Source organism: Oncorhynchus keta, chromosome 28 (assembly GCF_023373465.1).
Source record: "Oncorhynchus keta strain PuntledgeMale-10-30-2019 chromosome 28, Oket_V2, whole genome shotgun sequence".
Lineage (NCBI taxonomy): Eukaryota > Metazoa > Chordata > Actinopteri > Salmoniformes > Salmonidae > Oncorhynchus > Oncorhynchus keta.
Genome location: NC_068448.1, coordinates 15960860 through 15980572, shown reverse-complemented (window position 1 = coordinate 15980572; position 19713 = coordinate 15960860). Strand labels below are relative to the sequence as shown.

Sequence of the window (19713 nt, the reverse complement as noted above, 5' to 3'; positions counted from 1 at the left end):
GAAACCCATAGATAAAGATACTATGATCAAATAGACACAAACAAACATTGTGGAGCGGAAATGTCGTTTTTGGCTCGGTTTCGTCTATCCCAGCATTATATATTTGGAAATTAAACTCTGTTCCTGTTTGTATTAGCTGGGACTTTCATGGGAGGAGAGAGGGGAGTTGTAGGCCTATAAATAGAGATGCTTTTCTCATGGATAAAAAGTAAACATTTGCCCCTTAGTTGTTCTTATCCACATGTTGAGTAATAAAATAAAAACATTATTGCATTATTTTCTCAGGGCCAGAAGAGGTACAGTATGAGGGATAGCTAACCTATCATGGCTGAAGAGGAACACTAAGGTGGTACCCAGCAGTTACTGTGTTGTCTAAAGCCCAAGCTGATCGATGCTCTGAGTGCAGACCCTAACTTTGTGCAGCAGCATTCAGACTCTCTCAGACTAGTGTCCCGGCAGGTACCAGCAGGTCAAAGCCCTCACTGAGGCATTAGAAAAGGCCCGGGACCTTCTGGACCATGTGATCCACAAAGGAGCCGCTGCTGCAGAGGAGTTACTGTAGACCTCTAACTTCTTCTTTAAGAGGTTCCTCTGTCCTCCACTCGTTACCTGTATTAATGGCACCTGTTTGAACTTGTTATCAGTATAAAAGACACCTGTAAGCAGCTTGGTTTGAAGAAATCAACTGTGGGAGCAATTATTAGGAAATGGAAGACATACAAGACCACTAATAATCTCCCTCGGTCTGGGGCTCCACTCAAGATCTCACCCTGTGGGGTCAAAATGATCACAAGAACGGTGAGCAAAAATCCCAGAACCACACGGGGGGACCTAGTGAATGACCTGCAGAGAGCTGGGACCAAAGTAACAAAGCCTACCATCAGCAAGGGCATTGAAGATTAAACGTGGCTGGGTCTTTCAGCATGACAATGATCCCAAACACACCGCTCGGCAACGAAGGAATGGCTTCGTAAGAAGCATTTCAAGGTCCTGGAGTGGCCTAGCCAGTCTCCAGATCTCAACCCCATAGAAAACCTTTGGAGGGAGTTGAAAGTCTGTGTTGCCCAGCAACAGCCCCAAAACATCACTACTCTAGAGGAGATCTGCATGGAGGAATGGGCCAAAATACCATCAACAGTGTGTGAAAACCTTGTGAAGACTTACAGAAAACATTTGACCTCTGTCATTGCCAACAAAGGGTATATAACAAAGTATTGAGAACTAAACTTTTGTTATTGACCAAATACTTATTTTCCACCATAATTTCCAAATAAATTCATCAAAAATCCTACAATGTGATTTTCTGGATTTTTTTTCTCATTTGCTCTGTCATAGTTGAAGTGTACCTATGATGAACATTATAGGCCTCTCTCATCTTTTTAAGTGGGAGAACTTGCGCAATTGGTGGCTGACTAAATACTTTTTTGCCCCACTGTATAGGTTGTCAGTTTCCTTTTGGGTTTTGTGGGACCTTGTCTTTGTTTGTTGCTTTGTGCACGACTAGCTTTACGTTCGGTTTGTGTTCATTGTTTTTTCCCGGTGTTACGTTTTCAAATAAAGAGAGAATGTACGCCTACCACGCTTCACCAAGCAGCGTGCCCCGGAGTGGAGGACATCATGGACATGGGAGGAGGTAATGGCAGGGCATGAGAGCCTGCCGTGGAAACAAGCGGAAGCAGCGAGGGAGGAACGGCGGCGATACCGTCACGGCAAGGAAGGAAGCAAGAGAGGCAGCCTCAAAAACATTTGGGGGGGGGCACACGGGTTGGAGAGCAGAGCGAGCGGAATTAAGGGGTGAATGAGAACCAACTCCCTGTAAATACAATGAGGAGTTGGTCACGGTTCAAGTGCCACGTTTTCCGGTTCTGCGCAACGTGCCTTCAGTGCGCATCCACAGCCCTGTGCACTCTGGGCAATCAATCAGCCAGGATGGATTGTGCCGGCTCAGCTCCTGATATCCGGTACGTCTTATCCTGCGCCATCTCTATGCACGGTATCCCCAGTTCACCAGCACAACCCAGTGCGGCAGGCCCCTCACTTGCCGTGCTACAGGGGGTATTCAGCCAGGACGCGTTGTGCCAGCTCTATGCTCCAGACATCCAGTGCGCCTCCACGGCCCAGTATATCCTGCGCCGACTATACACACTATGCCTTCAGTGCGCCTTCTTAGCCCAGTGCGTCCTGTGCCTGCTTTCCACACTCATCGAGCTAAAGTGGGTATCCAGCCAGGACGCGTTGTGGCATCTCCACGCACCAGGCTTCCAGTAAGTCTCCTCAGTCCGGTGAGACCTGTTCCGGCTCCACGTACAAAGCCTGCAGTGATGATTCATGGTCCAAGCCTCCAGTGATGATCCATGGCACGAAGCCTCCAGTGATAATCCATGGCCCGGAGCCTCCAGGGATAATCCATGGCACAGAGCCTCCAGTGATGATCCATGGCCCGGAGCCTCCAGTGATGATCCATGGCACGGAGCCTCCATTGACGATCCATGGCCCGGAGCCTGTTGTGACGATACTTGGCCCGGAGCCTGTAGAGACGATCCATGGCACGGAGCCTGTAGCGACGATCCATGGCACGGAGCCTGCAGCGATGGTCCCCGGTCCGGAGCCTGCAGCGACGGTCCCCGGTCCGGAGCCTGCAGCGACGGTCTCTGGTCCGGAGCCTCCAGCGACGGTCCCCTGTCCGGAGCCTCCAGCGACGGTTCCCTGTCCGGAGCTTCCAGTGACGGTCCCCTGTCCGGAGCCTCCAGCGACGGTCTCCAGTCCGGAGCCTCCAGCGGCGGTCCGCAGTCCGGAGTCTCCAGCGGCGGTCCGCAGTCCGGAGTCTCCAGCAGCAGTAGGCAGTCCGGAGCCCCCGGCGATGATCCACGGTCCGGTTCCTCCGGCAACGATTCACGGTCCGAAGTTCCACGGAAGCGGAGGGATCAGCGTGCAGAGCGAGGACTATGTCCCGAACCAGAGCCCCCACCAAGGATAGATGCCCACCCGGACCCTCCCCTATAGAGTCAGGTTTTCCGTCTGGAGTCCGCACATTTGGGGGGGGGGGTACTGTCACGCCCTGACCTTAGAGAGCCTTTTTATTTCTCTATTTGGTTAGGTCAGGGTGTGATTAGGGTGGGCATTCTAGGTTTTCTGTTTCTATGTTGGTGTGTTTGATTCCCAATCGGAGTCAGCTGTCTATCGTTGTCTCTGATTAGGAATCAGATATAAGTTGTCAGTTTCCTTTTGGGTTTTGTGGGATCTTGTCTTTACTTTGTGCACGACTAGCTTTACGTTCGGTTTGTGTTCATTGTTTTTTCCCGGTGTTACGTTTTCAAATAAAGAGAGAATGTATGCCTACCACGCTACACCTTGGTCCAGTCATTTATCATCCGACGACGAGCGTAACAAAACAAATCAAAATCTATTTCATATTTGAGATTCTTCAAATAGACACCCTTTGCCTTGATGACAGCTTTGCACACTCTTGACATTCTCTCAATCAGCTCCATGAGGTAGTCACCTGGAATGCATTTCAATTCACATAGTGCATTGTAGTTATTTGAGGGCCATCGCTGTGACAGCTTGGGAGGTTAATACACACGGCATGTGACGATGACAGAAGAAATTTCTCTCCAGAGGTAAAAGCGGTTTGCATTTAATGGTGAGGTATTCCAGATCGGGAGAACAAAAGGATTTGAGTTCATGTACGTTACCACAATCACACCATGAGTTGTTATCATGAAACAAACCCCTCAACCTTTCTTCTTCCCGGAGAGTTCTTTCTTCCTGTGAATGGAAGGGGACAATATATCCGGAGAGAGCCATGACTCTGTCAAACCAAGTATGTTACAGTCCCTGATGTCTCTCTGGAAGGAGATCCTCGCCTTAAGCATGTCTACTTTTTTTCGGTGGATGACATGCACGCTGCCTGAGTATGACTAGGGCCCTGCTTCCTCTTCCTTTTCTCTGGTTTCTGCATTTTGGTGCAGCCCCCGGGATGGATAGAGCTGTCTCGGTAAGTTCAAACAAAGGATCCAAGTCAAGGAAGTAACATTTCTGCTCGAATTTCTAGTGAGTGACACGCAATTGAATATCCATAAGTTATTTGAAATAAAAAAAATTCTTGTCATCTAAAACACTCACAAACTTTTACAGATGCACAATCGAGAGCTTCCTGTCGGGCTATATCACCGCCTGGTACGGCAACTGCTCTGCCCATAACCGTAAGGCTCTCCAGAGGGTAGTGAGGTCTGTACAACGCATCACCGGGTGCAAACTACCTGCCCTCCAGGACACCTACACCATCCGATGTCACAGGAAGGCCAAGAAAATCATCAAGGATAACAACCACCCGAGCCACTGCCTGTTCTCCCGCTATCATCCAGAAGGCGAGGTCAGTACAGGTGCATCAAAGCGGGGACCGAGAGACTGAAAAACAGCTTCTATTTCAAGGCCATCAGACTGTTAAACAGCCATCACTAACATTGAGTGACTGCTGCCAACATACTGACTCAAATCTCTAGGATGTAATATATGTATCACTAGTCACTTTAAACAATGCCACTTTATATAATGTTTACATACCCTATATTACTCATCGCATGTGTATATACTGTAGATTCTACGGCATCTTGCCTATGCCTTTCAGCCATCACACATTCATATATTTGTATGTACATATTCTTATTAATTCCTTTTCACTTGTGTGTATAAGGTAGTTGTTGTGAAATTGTTAGATTACTTGTTAGATATTACTGCATGGTCTGAACTAGAAGTACAAGCATTTCACTACACTCACATTAACATCTGCTAACCATGTGTATCATGACAAATAAAATGTGATTTGATTTGAGACCCTTTGCTATGAGACTCGAAATTGAGCTCAGGTGGAACCTGGTTCCATTGATCACCCTTGAGATGTTTCTACAACTTAATTGGAGTCCACCTGGGGTAAATTCAATTATTGGGCATGATTTGGAAAGGCACACTCCTGTCTATATAACGTACCACAGTTGACAGTGCATGTCAGAGCAAAAAACAAGCCATGATGTCAAATAAATTGTCCGTAGAGCTCAGAGACAGGATTGTTTCGAGGAACAGATCTGGGGAAGGGTACCAAAACATTTCTGCAGCATTGAAGGTCCCCAAGAACACAGTGGCCTCCATAATTTCTAAATGGAAGAAGTTTGGAACAACCAAGACTCTTCCTAGAGCTGGCCTTTTGGCCAAACTGAGTAATCGGGGAGAAGGGCCCTGGTCAGGGAGGTGACCAAAAACCCAATGGTAACTCTGACAGAGCTCCAGAGTTCCTCTGTGAAGATGGGAGAACCTTCCAGAAGGACAACCATCTCTGCAGCACTCCACCAATCAGGCCTTTATGGTAGTGGCCAGATGGAAGCCACTGCTCAGTACACGGCACATGACAGCCTGCTTGGAGTTTGCCAAAATGCACCTAAAAGACTCTCAGACCATGAGAAACAAGATTCTCTGGTCTGATGAAACCAAGATTGAACTCTTTGGCCTGAATGCCAAGTGTCAAGTCTGGAGGAAACCTAGCACCATCCCTACGGTGAAGCATAGTGGTAGCAGCATAATGCTGTGGGGATGTTTTTCAGCAGCAGGGACTAGAAGACTAGATAGGTTCGAGGGAAATATGAATGAAGCAAAGTACAGAGATCCTTGAGAACCTGCTCCAGAGAGCTCAGGATCTCAGACTGCAGCGAAGGTTCACCTTCCAACAGGACAATGACCCTAAGCACACAGCCAAGACAACGCAGGAGTGGCTTCAGGACAAGTCTCTGAATGTCCTTGAGTGGCCCAGCCAGAGCCCGGACTTGAACCCAATCAAACATCTCTGTAGACACCTGAAAATGGCTGTGCAGCGACGCACCCCATCCAACCTGACAGAGCTTGAGAGGATCTGCAGCAAAGGATGGGGGGAAAAAACAAATACAGGTGTGCCAAGCTTGTAGTGTCATACCCAAGAAGACTCGAGGCTGTAATTGCTGCCAAAGGTGCTTCAACAAAGTACTGAGTAAAGGGTCTGAATACTTATGTAAATATTATATTTCAGTTTTTTTGTTTTTATCAATTTGCAACCATTTATAAAAACCTGTTTTTGCTTCGTCATGGTATTGTGTATAGATTGAGGGGGGGAACAATTTAATCAAATTTATAATAAGTCTGTAATGTAACAAAATGTGGAAAAATTCAAGGGGTTTGAATACTTTCTGAATGCACTGTAAATAATTTCACATTCCTTATATTAAGCAAACCAGATGGCACCATTCTCTTTTCTTTTTTGGAAAGCCAGGGGTCATATTCCAACATTCAGACATAATTTACAAATGATGCATGCATGCTTACTGACTCCACCAGACCAGAGGCAGTAGGGATGACCAGGGATATTCTCTTGATACTTGTGCGTGAATTGGACCATTTTCCTGTCCTGCTAAGCATTCAAAATGTAACAAGAACCTTTGGGTGTCAGGGGAAATGTACGGAGTAAAAAGTGCATTTATTTCTTTAGGACTGTAGTGAAGTAAACATATAAGTTGTCAAGAATATAAATAGCAAAGTACAGGAACCCCAAAATATGACCTAAGTAGTACTTCACACCACTGATCCTTTTTACATATTTCTACAGTCCCTTCTGTGGTCATTCTTCGAACAAAAGTTATTTGTCGTCATTCTTGAGCGAAACCTCAGAATCTCTTCATGTCTTCCCCTTTTCCACAGAACCTGTTGAAGCCTTGCTACAGCACGAACGCAACATGCCTGTTCCAGCAGGATAAGTTATATGACATGAGTCTGGATACATGGGACAAGTTAATACAGTGATCGACTATCTGAAGCTGTGGTTGATGTGGAAAGCTGTGGGCTCACATGGCTTGGCAGAGCGTGTAGACTGGGCTTTCGCCCATACACGGTACAATCAGAGAGCCTATAGGTGTATTCATGGGTATTGGGTACAACCCAATGATGAATATAAACCCTGGATTGCTGATGCTATGTATTTGCCAATTAGAGGCTTTGAAGCCACTGTCCCATTTTGGCACTCTCCAGAAGGAGCAGTCCTCCATAGGAATTAATGAAATTATTTAGTATTTCGATTAAATACAACATTACATGTATTTAAGTATTTTTTTGTTGCAATGGAGACAGTAACATTCTAAAAAATGTAAAATGTTCTTATATATTTTTTAACATTTTTATGTTTAGCTCACATAATACAATTTTAAATAATACATTAAGGTGTCTGTAATATAATAAATGTGGCAAAACCAATGTAGACGTTAATAAATGCATTTCTGTAGCTTCCAAAATATATATATTTTTACAATAATGCCAAGATGGGGCTTTAAAACAGCACCACCTGTCTGTTATCTAGTGTAAATATACAGTAAATAATTGGTACAACCCCTTGGCTGTAACTCTAAATAAGGTGACTCCTTATCTCAGATCTCTCATTTGAAGATTTTGATAAAACCTATGTCAATGAAAGACATTTTTAAATGGGATGGAATTAATCATTTGTCCCCGTCTGTCCCACAGGTTTCTGGTAGAGGAGATGAAGAAACATGAGTGATTTCAATTTATAGAGAAGGTGAGATTTTATTGATAGTAATGTACACACTACAGAAGATGTTTATTTTCCCATTTTCATCTCACCAAGGTCTTCTGCTCTCCCATTGAACAGCCTGAGTTTGTGACTGTGTGTTTCTGGTTCAGCTTGCTGGGAAAGGAGAACAGTCCAGATTATCAAAACGATTGTCAAAGGTTGGTGTATGAAGAAGTTTACTGTGATGACAGTAATGTTTTTATGTGGCACCTTAATTGGGGAGAACTGGGTCATAATAATGTCTAGAACTGAAAATAATGGAACGGTATGAACACATCAAACTCATGGGAGAATTACCAAAGATTTTTTATAACTAACTCCAGATAGACTAGAGTCTATCGTTGCCAATATGAAGACAATTAATCATAGTGGGCAGAACAAGCAAGGAGGTGAGCAGAACCCAGAACAAGCTAGCGAGATCCTATTGGCGCGTTCGAGCATTATTTGCATATTTATGTTAGGGAACGCCTATTCCGTAATGTGCGCTTGTGCAATATCTAAATTCGTCTTTGCACTCCTTCCTAAGAACACCATTGTTTTACACTTTGGCGAAGAGTAAAGTCTACCAAACTTAGCCCACTCTATTCGTAACATATTTTAGTTTGGAAATAGAAAACTGTATTGAAATCAAATGCTTAATCGATGAGAAAATTAGCAGAACGTCGGCCAAAATCCATCTTGCTCTATCCTCTCCCACTGCTGGCCATCACCATATTTGGTGGAGTGTAAAAAAGGATGCTTCATATTTATACATCCGGGGAAATATCTGAGTCATTGTTCCATATGTGAAACTACCCATTATCTTTCCCTTACCAACATGGCCGACATAATGCGTCGTTGTTCTCAAATCACGTGGACGCGCTCTACGGGTGAACACTTCCGGTAGCGTTTCCTGTGTTTGTAAACTGAGAAAAATTGGAACTCCGACAAGAAATATTAATCTGCAAAACTCAACTAAATCTTAAGGTAAACCAATTCTAAAATGCACTTCCCAACAAAGCCACCATAGAGTTAACAATGCATATGATTAAGTTATTTCCCGGAATTGTAAGGCAAATTAGAGTTTTAACAATGTGTAGTTTGCTCAACCCGCACGCCCTGCCTGCTGTTGTGTTATCTGTGTGGGTGGGGACTCAACCAGTGAGTCTTCTTGACTAGCTTCACCTAAGCATACCCTTGCTTTACTCAAACGTTACTTCATGATCGATTATTCACAAAATATTTAGCAGAACAATATTTTCACTCATCTTACCCATGTCTTGGTATTTGGCCTCAAACTCAGGCAGACTGATGTCTAGTTCGCTAGCTAGATAGATGGCTAGCTAGCTTATTAGGTAACTAGCTAACGTTGAGCTGGCAAATATTTTCTCTCTCAGTATTCAGACATTATTGTAGCTAATTAGAGCACGGAATACTACTGCTTTTTTTTTACAGACAGGCCTTAATGTATTGCAATATCAAAACAGGTTATCTATCCAATGCATTTGACCCATACTGCAATATCATTGTGCTGTGGGTGTGAGCTTTAACAAGCTAACTAGCTTGGTAGACCCTCACTTCCAGGCAGCTTTAACAAGCTAACTAGCTTGGTAGACCGCCACTTCCAGGCAGCTTTAACAAGCTAACTAGCTTGGTAGACCGCCACTTCCAGGCAGCTTTAACAAGCTAACTAGCTTGGTAGACCGTCACTTCCAGGCAGCTTTAACAAGCTAACTAGCTTGGTAGACCGTCACTCCCAGGCAGCTTTAACAAGCTAACTAGCTTGGTAGACCGTGACTTCCAGGCAGCTTTAACAAGCTAACTAGGTAGACCTTCACTTCCAGGCAGCGTGAACAAGCTAGCTAGACCCTCACTTCCAGGCAGCTTTAACAAGCTAACTAGCTTGGTAGACCGTCACTTCCAGGCAGCGTTAACAAGCTAGCGAGACTAGGTAGACCCTCACTTCCAGGCAGCTTTAACAAACTAGGTAGACCCTCACTTCCAGGCAGCTTTAACAAGCTAGCTAGCTAGGTAGACCCTCACTTCCAGGCAGCTTTAACAAGCTAACTAGCTTGGTAGACCGTCACTTCCAGGCAGCTTTAACAAGCTAACTAGCTTGGTAGACCGTCACTTCCAGGCAGCTTTAACAAGCTAACTAGCTTGGTAGACCGTCACTTCCAGGCAGCTTTAACAAGCTAACTAGCTTGGTAGACCGTCACTTCCAGGCAGCGTTAACAAGCTAGCTAGACTAGGTAGACCCTCACTTCCAGGCAGCTTTAACAAACTAGGTAGACCCTCACTTCCAGGCAGCTTTAACAAGCTAACTAGCTTGGTAGACCGTCACTTCCAGGCAGCTTTAACAAGCTAGCTAGACTTGGTAGACCCTCACTTCCAGGCAGCTTTAGCTTGCCCTTGGCATGAAGACCAGAGTACTTACATAGAAGATGATCAACTGTGTGGCAAGGCTAAATTAGGCTTTCTTGTTTGTTTTTGTACTTGACTCCAAAAATGTGATATATCGTTAGCATAATACTTTGGTCAATATTGAATGTTCTCTTGAGTAACTTGCACATACATGAATCATCACCCCTTCTCAGATCATCCTCGTGAACTACAAGATCATTTAAAAAACTGTGTTTGTCCTTGTCTAGCTGTATTTCTGTCTCCATTGCAACAATGTTTTATGTTTTCCATGGGAAGAGGTGGCATACACCAAACCATCGTGGCTGCTTTCTCCAAGCCTGATATAAACTTCCTTTGTTGAGTTGATAAAGCCAAATGTATAAAAGCACCCTTGATGATTAATCCAACTTGTACTGTAACTAGTATATATAGGCCTGTAGTCATAGTCCAAATAAAAATAAACAAAATACAATCATTTTGGCCTCACAATAACCCTCTATTTCCAGGCCTTGGCCCCTGATTATTTGGGTGAGTGTGGTCTCTTCTCACACCCCTCATCCTGAGTGACCCCCCTTGATGCACCCCTTTACCCCCAAACACACACACGCATTCAAACCACGCACCGGCGATGACACACCATCCCAACAACTCCGTTCGAGACCACATGAAATGGGTCAGTTGAATTCTCCTTTCATCATTATTTTGTTTCTATTTATTTAGTCTCTGTTCCCTCTTCCTCACAGTTTTCCCTTAGAAGCCTGATACACCAGGCAAAAAAAGAACAGAACAGTCAGTGAATGACCATCTACAGTCCCCTCAAGATTTTTGCCTTGTGTGTTGGGCCTTTATGCGTGGGACTGCGGCCCTAGCCCTGGCATGGACCTTGCTGCTGACTCTGAGATTATGTGAGATTATGTGTGTTTTGTCCTATGTTGTTCCTGCAGGCTGGGTTGATGACCCTCCTAGGCCACCATACTACGCTCCAACTGACCTGCTGTTTGTGTTGTTCCTGCAGGCTGGGTTGATGACCCCCCTAGGCCACCATTCTACGCTCCAACTGAACTGCTGTTTGTGTTGTTCCTGTAGGCTGGATTGCTGGGCTGTGAGACGGTGCTGTCCAGCATCGCCCTGATGCAGGCCAACAACATGTCCGGCAGTCAGAAGAAGTTGGCCTCACAGCACGGCCAGGGTCAGAGAGACAACAACAACCCTGAAAGCCACCAGCACCAGTCTCACGAGGCTCACCACGGCCACCACAACAACCACCAGGCCCACCACAGCCACATGGTCCTGCCCTCGGGAGTCAGCTGCCCACCCCTGGTGAGAAACAGAGACACACTAATGTTATAGGCCCATAGGACGTAGTCTACACACAAGTTCTTCTGTGTTCATTGGCATGGAGAACAACACTGTTGTTGTTTACATTTGGCAATCAGAAATTATGTTTATGTAATTATTGTAAATCTATCAGCAATCTAAAACATATAATTAATATCTAAGCCGTAGCTCTATTTTGGTGATTATGTTATAAACTTGAATTACCAACAACACCCCCCTCCCCCCATTATTTATTTATTTCCCCCCTCTTTCTCCTCGATAGTTAATCAGAAAAGATGGACACTCATTTCACACACCCAGGCTGCTGGATGAGAAAGATATGCAGGCCAGCCAGAATATGCAATCGACAAAGAAGAAGCACAGAAAATCAGGAACACCCAACAAACTGAGAGAGAAAGTGGAGGTAAGTAGTGTGTGCGATGGGGAAATGGAATATACAATGTTGGATACACTTATAGGACAGAAGTGTGTGTGTAATATGAGAAGTTGTACTCTTCTGAACACTCATTGGGTTTCTCAGCAGGTGGAGATGGATATTAACGGTGATGATGATCATGATTCACTAGTACAGAAGAACTTCATTTGTGAGCACTGCTATGGAGCATTCCGAAGTAGCTACCACCTGAAGAGGCACATCCTCACTCATACAGGTTGAAATCACTTTCCCTTTCCACTTCCTTGCTCAGCAATACTCAGCAAATGTGGCATCAGTTATAACATTCATCAGAAAAAAATCACATAGTAGAGAAATATGCACGACTCACTCACAACCAAAAACCAATTTTTTATTTTTGTTAAGTAGAAAATTCCATCAGTCATCCATACCATTATGTTTTGAACAGTGTTTTTGTGTTGTTTAGGAGAGAAGCCGTTTGCATGTGACATATGTGACATGCGGTTTATTCAGCGATATCATCTGGACAGACACAAGAGAGTTCACAGTGGAGAGAAGCCCTACCAGTGTGATCGCTGCAATCAAGTAAGAGAGATCTGCACTGCACACTGTGCACACACACACACTACCCCATTCCTAACACACACACCTGGTACACACACTACCCCATTCCTAATACACACACACACACTACCCCATTCCTAAAACACACACCTGGTACACACACTACCCCATTCCTAATACACATACCTGGTACACACACTACCCCATTCCTAATACACATACCTGGTACACACACTACCCCATTCCTAACACACACACCTGGTATCAGCATGACAGGATACAATGTTTTGGAATGTTCAAATAGAAATATGTTATGTAGAACCAACATACCTTTCTGAAGTATAATCCCAACATGTTTTAAGCTGACCACCATTGACCATGTTCACAAAAACTCCAAGGTAACCTGTCTAAATGAGTACCTCCCCATAGCACTCACATCTGTAAATATGAAGTGCTTTGAAAGGCTAGTCATGACACATAAGCGCCATTGTTCTAGACACCCTGAAGCCACTCCGATTTGCTTACCTCCCCAACAGAAACACAGATGATGCTAAATAGATCTGATGAAACAATCTCAACTGCACCTCACACTGCCCTCTCCCAGCTGGGATTGAACATCTCCATCTGTAACTGGGTCTTAGACTTCCTGACGGGCTGCCTCCAGATGGTGAGGGTAGGCAACAACACATCTGCCATGCTGACCCTCAACATAGGGGCCCCTCTAGGGTGTGTGCTTAGTCCCCTCCTGTACTCCTTGTTCACCCACGATTGCGTGGCCGCTCATGACTCCAACACCATCATCAAGTTTGCTGACGGTGGTAGGCCTGATCATAGAGGGAGGAGGTCAGAGAGTTGGCAGTGTGGCACCATGACAACCTCTACCTCAATGTCAGTAAGACCAAGGAGCTAATTGTGGACTAAAGAGGGGAGAGCACGCCTCCATTGACAGGTCTCTAGTGGAGTGGGTCAAGAACTTTATTTTCTTTGGTGTCCACATCACTAAGGACTTAACATGGTCCACACACACCCGCACTATCGTGAAGAGGACATGACAGCGCCTCTTGCCCCTCAGGAGGCTGAAAAGATTTGGCACGGGCCCTCGGATCCTCAAAGCTTTACAGCTGCACCATCAAGAGCATCTTGACTGGCTGCATCACCGCTTGGTATGGCAAATGCACCACTCTCGACCGCAAAGCGCTACAGAAGGTGGGGCCTAGCTCCCTACCAGAGCATCGGCTCTCGGACCAACAGACTCCGAGGCAACTTCTACCCTCAAGCCATAAGACTGCTAAATAGTTTATTAATGTTTACCTGGACTATATTGCACTGACTCTACACACACACACTCAATACTATACTCACACAAAACCCACACACATTCACTACATACACACACATACACTTATACTTTTATTTTGCTGCTACCACTCAGTTATTTTTTTACTCTTAATATTATCTATCCTGGTACCTAGTCACTTACCCTGCCTTCATGTGCATTTAAAATGGATTCATTTGTTTTTTTCCCTCAATCTACACACAATACCCCATAATGACAAAGAATAACCAGGTATTTAGAAATTGTTGCTAATTTATTCAAAATAAAAAACGTAAATATCACGTTTACTTAAGTATTCAGACCTTTTACTCAGTAAAGCACCTTTGGCAGTGATTACAGCGTCAAGTCGTCTTGGTTATGATGCTACAAGCTTGGCACACTTGTATTTGGGGAATTTCTCCATTCTCTACAGATTCTCTCAAGCTGTCAGGTTGGATGGGGAGTGTCGCTGCATAGCTATTTTCAGGTCTCCAGAGATGTTCAAGTCCGGGCTCTGGCTGGGACACTCAAGGACATTCAGAGACTTGTCCCGAAGCCACTCCTGCGTTGTCTTGGTTGTGTGCTTAGGGTCGTTGTCCCGTTGGAAGGTGAACCTTCGCCCCAGTGAGGATCTGAGCACTCTGGAGCAGGTTTTCATCAAGGATCTCTCTGTACTTTCCTCTGTTCATCTTTGCCTTGATCCTGAATAGTCTCCCAGTCCCTGTCGCTGAAAAACATCCCCAATGCATGATGCTGCCACCACCACGCTTCACCGTAAGATTGGTGCTAGGTTTCCTCCAGACATGATGCCTTGCTTTCAGGCCAAAAAGTTCAATCTTGGTTTCACCAGACCAGATACTCTTGTTTCTCATGGTCTGAGAGTCCTTTAGGTGCCTTTTGGCAAACATCAAGCAGGCTGTTATGTGCCTTTTACTAAGGAGTGGCTTCTGTCTGGCCACTACCATAAAGGCCTGATTGGTGGAGTGCTGCAGAGATGGTTGTCCTTCTGGAAGGTTCTCCCATCTTCACAGAGGAACTCTGGGGCTCTGTCAGAGTGATCATTGGGTTCTTGGTCACCTCCCTGACCAGTTTGGCCGGGCGGCCAGATCTAAGAAGAGTCTTGGTGCTTTCAAACTTCTTCCTTTTAAGAGTGATGGAGGCCACTGTGTTCTTGGGGACCTTCAATGCTGCAGAAGTGTTTTGGTACCCTTCCGGAGATCTGTCAACTGTGGGACCTTATATAGACATGTGTGTGCCTTTCCAAATCATGTCCAATTAATTGAATTTCCACAGGTGGACGCCAATCAATTTGTAGAAACATCTCAAGGATGATCAATGGAAATGGGATGCACCTGAGCTCGATTTTGAGTCTTGTAGCAAAGAGTCTGAATACTTATGTATATAAGGTTTTTTTAATTTTATAAATTTTCAAAAACCTTTTTCTGCTTTGTTATTATGGGGTATTGTGTGTAGATTAATGAGGAAAAAATGTATTTAACCTATTTTTACAATAAGTCTGTAACGTAACAAAATTTGGAAAAGGTCAAGGGGTCTGAATACTTTCCGAATGCACTGTATCTACTGTATCTCAGATACCGTGTACACCTTGCACATTGATCTGGTACTCCCTGTAAATAGCTCCATTCATGTGTATTTCATTCCTCTTGTTACAATTTTTCTTTTCATTAAACATTTTGAACTCTCCATTGTTGGGAAGGGCTCGTAAGCAAGCATTTCACAGTTAAGTTTACACCCTTGTATTCGGCACTTGACACACAGAAATAGTTTTGATTTGTAGAATAAGGAATCATGTCGGTTCTATTCATCACATTTCTATCTGCAGCCCTCCACAGTGTTTTCCTGTTGAACATGATTCGGGGTTGGAGTCAATAGCTAGGTACATTAGACTCCCGTCATTTGTGGTTATGAGTTTTCTCTCCCTCTACCCTCGTTTCAGAACTTCTCGCGGACGGACCGTCTGCTACGTCACCGGCGTCTGTGTGGAGCGAGGACCAACCTTCCCAAGGAGGAGAACCAGTCATTCTCCTGCGAGAGCAGAGGAGGAGCCTACTCCCAGGATGCACCTGGGCACACGGCCACCTGGAGCCCCCTACAGCAGCAAAACAGCCGTCTGGCTGTCTAACCTCTGACCCCTCGGAGAAACCCCCCCCCCCCATCTAACACACAGTCAGCAGTCCTCAGCTCAATGATGCCACATACTGGAGCAGACCAGTACTGCGTTGTCCCTCAGCCCAGATAAACCTGGCTAAGACAAAGACACCAAACCTTATGCTGTTCTCAACACTGAGCTCATATCCTGTTGATGGGATGGTGAATCATTTTCTACTCGTTTTATTCTCATTTTTGTATCGTTACGTACATGGTACAAGACCTAGGGTGGGAGGGGTTTGGGCAAGCTGTCATATTACTATGGCAATAATGGATTCACAAACTGATATGTTGTAGCCTCAATTGGACTAGTATTTTTTGGACTGAATGATCCATGGACACTCAATGTAAGGTTGGCTTGGTCAAACCAATATGCTCCCCTGGCTTAGATTTTTTACCATTGAGTGTTTGTGGAAGCTCACCATTGGGCAATTCTGCCCTACCAAGCATAAAGGCAGTAACTGCTCATAGCGTGGAACTGATAAATATGGCTTTTATTTACCTTGGTTTCACAGTAACTTTATGCAGTTACTGCTAACATGACCCCCATTTTCTCCAAAATACAATACAATAGAGGCAGGATACTTGACCACAAGATTAAGCATGTATTTAATGTAGCAAAAAATGACATGAACTAATTTTTGACCAAATGAGCAGTTACTGTGTTTTTGCTTGGTAGGGCAGAATACTGATCAGTAACCGAGGACACTCTTCTTCTTCCACAAGCAGCCTCAGTGTTCATTGGCCAACCAGGTCATACTATGGACATTTAAGTTATTTTAAGGACAACGGTGAACATGCATCCTTGTGGTCTTGAACCACTCAGATTCATTCAAAGTTGGTTCTGTTGCTACTGCTTGTAGCTCGCTAGTTCCTGGACTACCTTGTTAGGGAATGGTCATCAACTAATAGACCAACTAATAGCTGATCCAACCTTCATGTAGAGACCATTAGGGAGTTCATGGCACATTTCTTGTTCTCTGTTGTGTCCCCCACACATCCATCCAGTCCTTGTTATGGGTTTGATTTCAATGCTGTCTAAATATATGTCACTTTGTCATTTGTTACACTGTCCATATGTTGTTTAACTCTAGAACCTCTCATAGCTACCGTTTTGGGCATCGTGACCATAGAAATATAATTACTAATGTCCATTCTATTATTCTATTTCTATGTTAATGACCTATAGTCTTGTCAGTGAATGTTCAGGACTGTGTATGTAGGCCTATTCTATATTCATTCACTCTGGAGAGTCTGTCTTTCCTAACTCTTGTGTTATTTTAATTCCTTGTTATCAAATGTCCTGAGTGCGTTGATCCAGCTTGTCATATTTCATATGTCTGGTGTTTTTTTTTTTAAAGAAGGGGTCATCATAGGCAGCAGATGAAGCAGGATGGTTGACCTCTCAACATCGACCTTCTCTGACAACATGTTTGTGAATGAATACTTCCTCTATATCATACCATGTTGTGTTTATTCACCACTGGCATCTTCAGTGAAGATGACCATTTCTGGTCCAAAAGGACACCTACAGCCTAGGCACTCCTGAGAGCATTAGATAAATATAACCAGTATGGTAATAGCTATTGCTTCCACCTGTCTGTGTTCAGATCTACAGGCACGGCTAGGCAGTAGGTTTGGAATTTAGTATATCTCTACTCGATGGGGTACTTTTCATTCAAATTTTTATTGGAGTGTCTCAAGCTCCCTTATGGTAGCCTGGTCCCAGATCAGTTTGTACTGGTTTGCCAACTCCTAAGTAGACTTGCACAAGCGTTGACTTCTGCAAGCTGGAACAGCTCATAGGTGCATCTGGGTACATTACTCATCTGTAGCGTGAGGCAGCTTGATATACAAGTACTCCTCCTGGACAGGACTCTAGTCTAGTCTAATCTATCTCCTTGATGCTGAGTGCCAAGCAGGGACGCACCAGGTCCCATTTTTACAGTCTTTGGTATGACTCGGCTGAGGATCGACCTTCCAATCTCAGGGCGGACACTCTAATCACAAGGCCACTGAGTCGGTCATTGTCATATCATCGACCGTGGGACTGGGATATACAGCACCAACAGATCTGGGACAAGGCTATCATGATGACATTCTGGATCTATAAACACTGGAGTGAGGAAGCCTGAAATATAGGAGAAACAACAGTTATCTGTATAGGCGTCTGGGTTTTATAGAGGACCAGTAGTTACTATTGCATCACTGTCAGACTGTTGTGTCAAAGGATGTTCATGGCAGTCCGTTTTCTACTGCTAAATTTATTTTAATATATATTTTAAAATGTCATTTAAATTAGGAGTAGAGGCAGAACTGCCACTAGTGCCTGTCTAGTGTAGCTGTTATGATTAGTCCATTAACTTTTTTATTACTGGTAGTTTTGCATGCATTTGTGATCCCCTAAGTTAAATGAAGTGATCTTGTTTTTTGGTAAAGACAGTAAAAATGTTTTTGGGGTAAAATTAGGTTTTGTTTTTCAAATAATAACTTTGTTATTGTCAAGATTCTAGTCCCCATCACAGGCAAATGGAAGTCCTTTTTTGACCTGGTAAGACATAATGTAGTGAATGGAAAACTAGGGCATCAAGCTTAAATAAAGGTGTTTCTCTTTTTAAAGTTTTTAAACATGTGGTACTGTTCTGGCTTTCTAAAATGACTAATGGAGATGTAGTTTCACCAATCTTTCCAGGAGATGGCACACGGGTTCAACTGAATTGGAAGCCAACTATATTGCATAGCTGCAAGACCTGCTATACACTAGAGGAGCCTATATCCCTGGTCATTACATCTATGATCGTGAACTAACAGCAGCAGGCAGGTGTTGATACTATTCTCAATATTATCTAGTATTGATAGCATTAGAGCAGTACATTTGTTCAGAGATGGTTTGGGAAGAAAGAGAGTGAAGCGACCTTAGATGGCCTAGCTGGTTGAGTGAGAATAACATTGTACATTATGGGAGAGTGGTGTTGAGACAATAGGTTGGATTAGCCTACCAACTGTCTGAACAAATCCTGAGCTGGGTCCATCCCTCTCTTGTATTGGGGCTTTCCCTTCTTTACCTCTCCCCCTCTCTTTTTGGGGCCATCACTTCCTTTCCATTCCTCTCCATTTCATATGTGACCTATCCATCCCCCATACCACTTTTTGGAGGTATTCTGTCCAAACCCCTCTCTTCCCCTGTATTGGGGCTATACCTGACCTCTCCCCCATTATTGACCAGGCTTTGTAATCAAACCTCCAGGAACGATTAGCTGAACTGGAGGTTGCAGACCAGGGAGTGTGTGCTCTGACGCTCCCTCTCCACCCCTGATTTACAGCACCCACAGGCTGGAGTACTACACTGGGCTGCCTTAAGTGAGGGAAGAGGAGAGAGGGTGATACCATTCCATCATTGCAGAGAGTGTTGTAATCATCCAGGTTTGAAATCATTCTGCAGACAGACTGTATGTGGTGTCTCTTCAACACTGCCAATGCGTCCCAAATGACAACCTTTTCCCTACATAGTGCACTACTTTTGACCAGAGGGTCTATAAAGTGAATCTTTATTGCACACGGTTAATTAAAGATTCACTTCCTCGTTCCTTCTCACCCCATCTCCCATTCAACACGACCTCTACACAGGTGTAGAATGGGAGATGTGGCCACACTGGTATTACTAACTACCGGTGCTGGCCACACTGGTATTACTAACTACCTGTGGTGGCCACACTGGTATTACTAACTACCGGTGCTGGCCACACTGGTATTACTAACTACCGGTGCTGGCCACACTGGTATTACTAACTACCGGTGCTGGCCACACTGGTATTACTAACTACCGGTGGTGGCCACACTGGTATTACTAACTACCTGTGGTGGCCACACTGGTATTACTAACTACCGGTGCTGGCCACACTGGTATTACTAACTACCGGTGCTGGCCACACTGGTATTACTAACTAC

General features: G+C 44.4%; 1 protein-coding gene across 3 annotated transcripts; it reads left to right on the top strand.

Annotated features, from left to right (window-relative positions):
- The first annotated feature begins 8404 nt into the window (after positions 1-8404).
- On the top strand, positions 8405-18393 carry LOC118360696 (zinc finger protein 740-like). 3 transcript variants are annotated; one of them, XM_035740008.2, is made up of 7 exons: positions 8410-8569; positions 10492-10658; positions 11072-11305; positions 11586-11726; positions 11847-11973; positions 12184-12302; positions 15554-18393. In XM_035740008.2, exons 2-7 carry the CDS (start codon positions 10614-10616, stop codon positions 15737-15739), a joined length of 852 nt encoding a protein of 283 aa, XP_035595901.1. In that variant the 5' UTR covers positions 8410-8569; positions 10492-10613; the 3' UTR covers positions 15740-18393. The 3 variants fall into 3 exon arrangements, with proteins under 3 accessions (XP_035595902.1, XP_035595901.1, XP_035595900.1); XM_035740007.2 differs by having other exon boundaries at positions 8411-8569; positions 11844-11973; XM_035740009.2 differs by lacking the exon at positions 10492-10658 and having other exon boundaries at positions 8405-8569; positions 11844-11973.
- The last annotated feature ends 1320 nt before the right edge of the window (positions 18394-19713 follow it).

What these genes read in the sequence shown, in the direction of transcription:
- LOC118360696 (XM_035740007.2), top strand. Translation starts at nt 10,614, where the DNA reads ATGACACACCATCCCAACAACTCCGTTCGAGACCACATGAAATGG. An exon ending in GAGTCAGCTGCCCACCCCTG is followed by an intron (nt 11,306 to 11,585) that starts GTGAGAAACAGA and finishes TCTCCTCGATAG; the next exon opens with TTAATCAGAAAAGATGGACA. An exon ending in GCACATCCTCACTCATACAG is followed by an intron (nt 11,974 to 12,183) that starts GTTGAAATCACT and finishes TGTGTTGTTTAG; the next exon opens with GAGAGAAGCCGTTTGCATGT.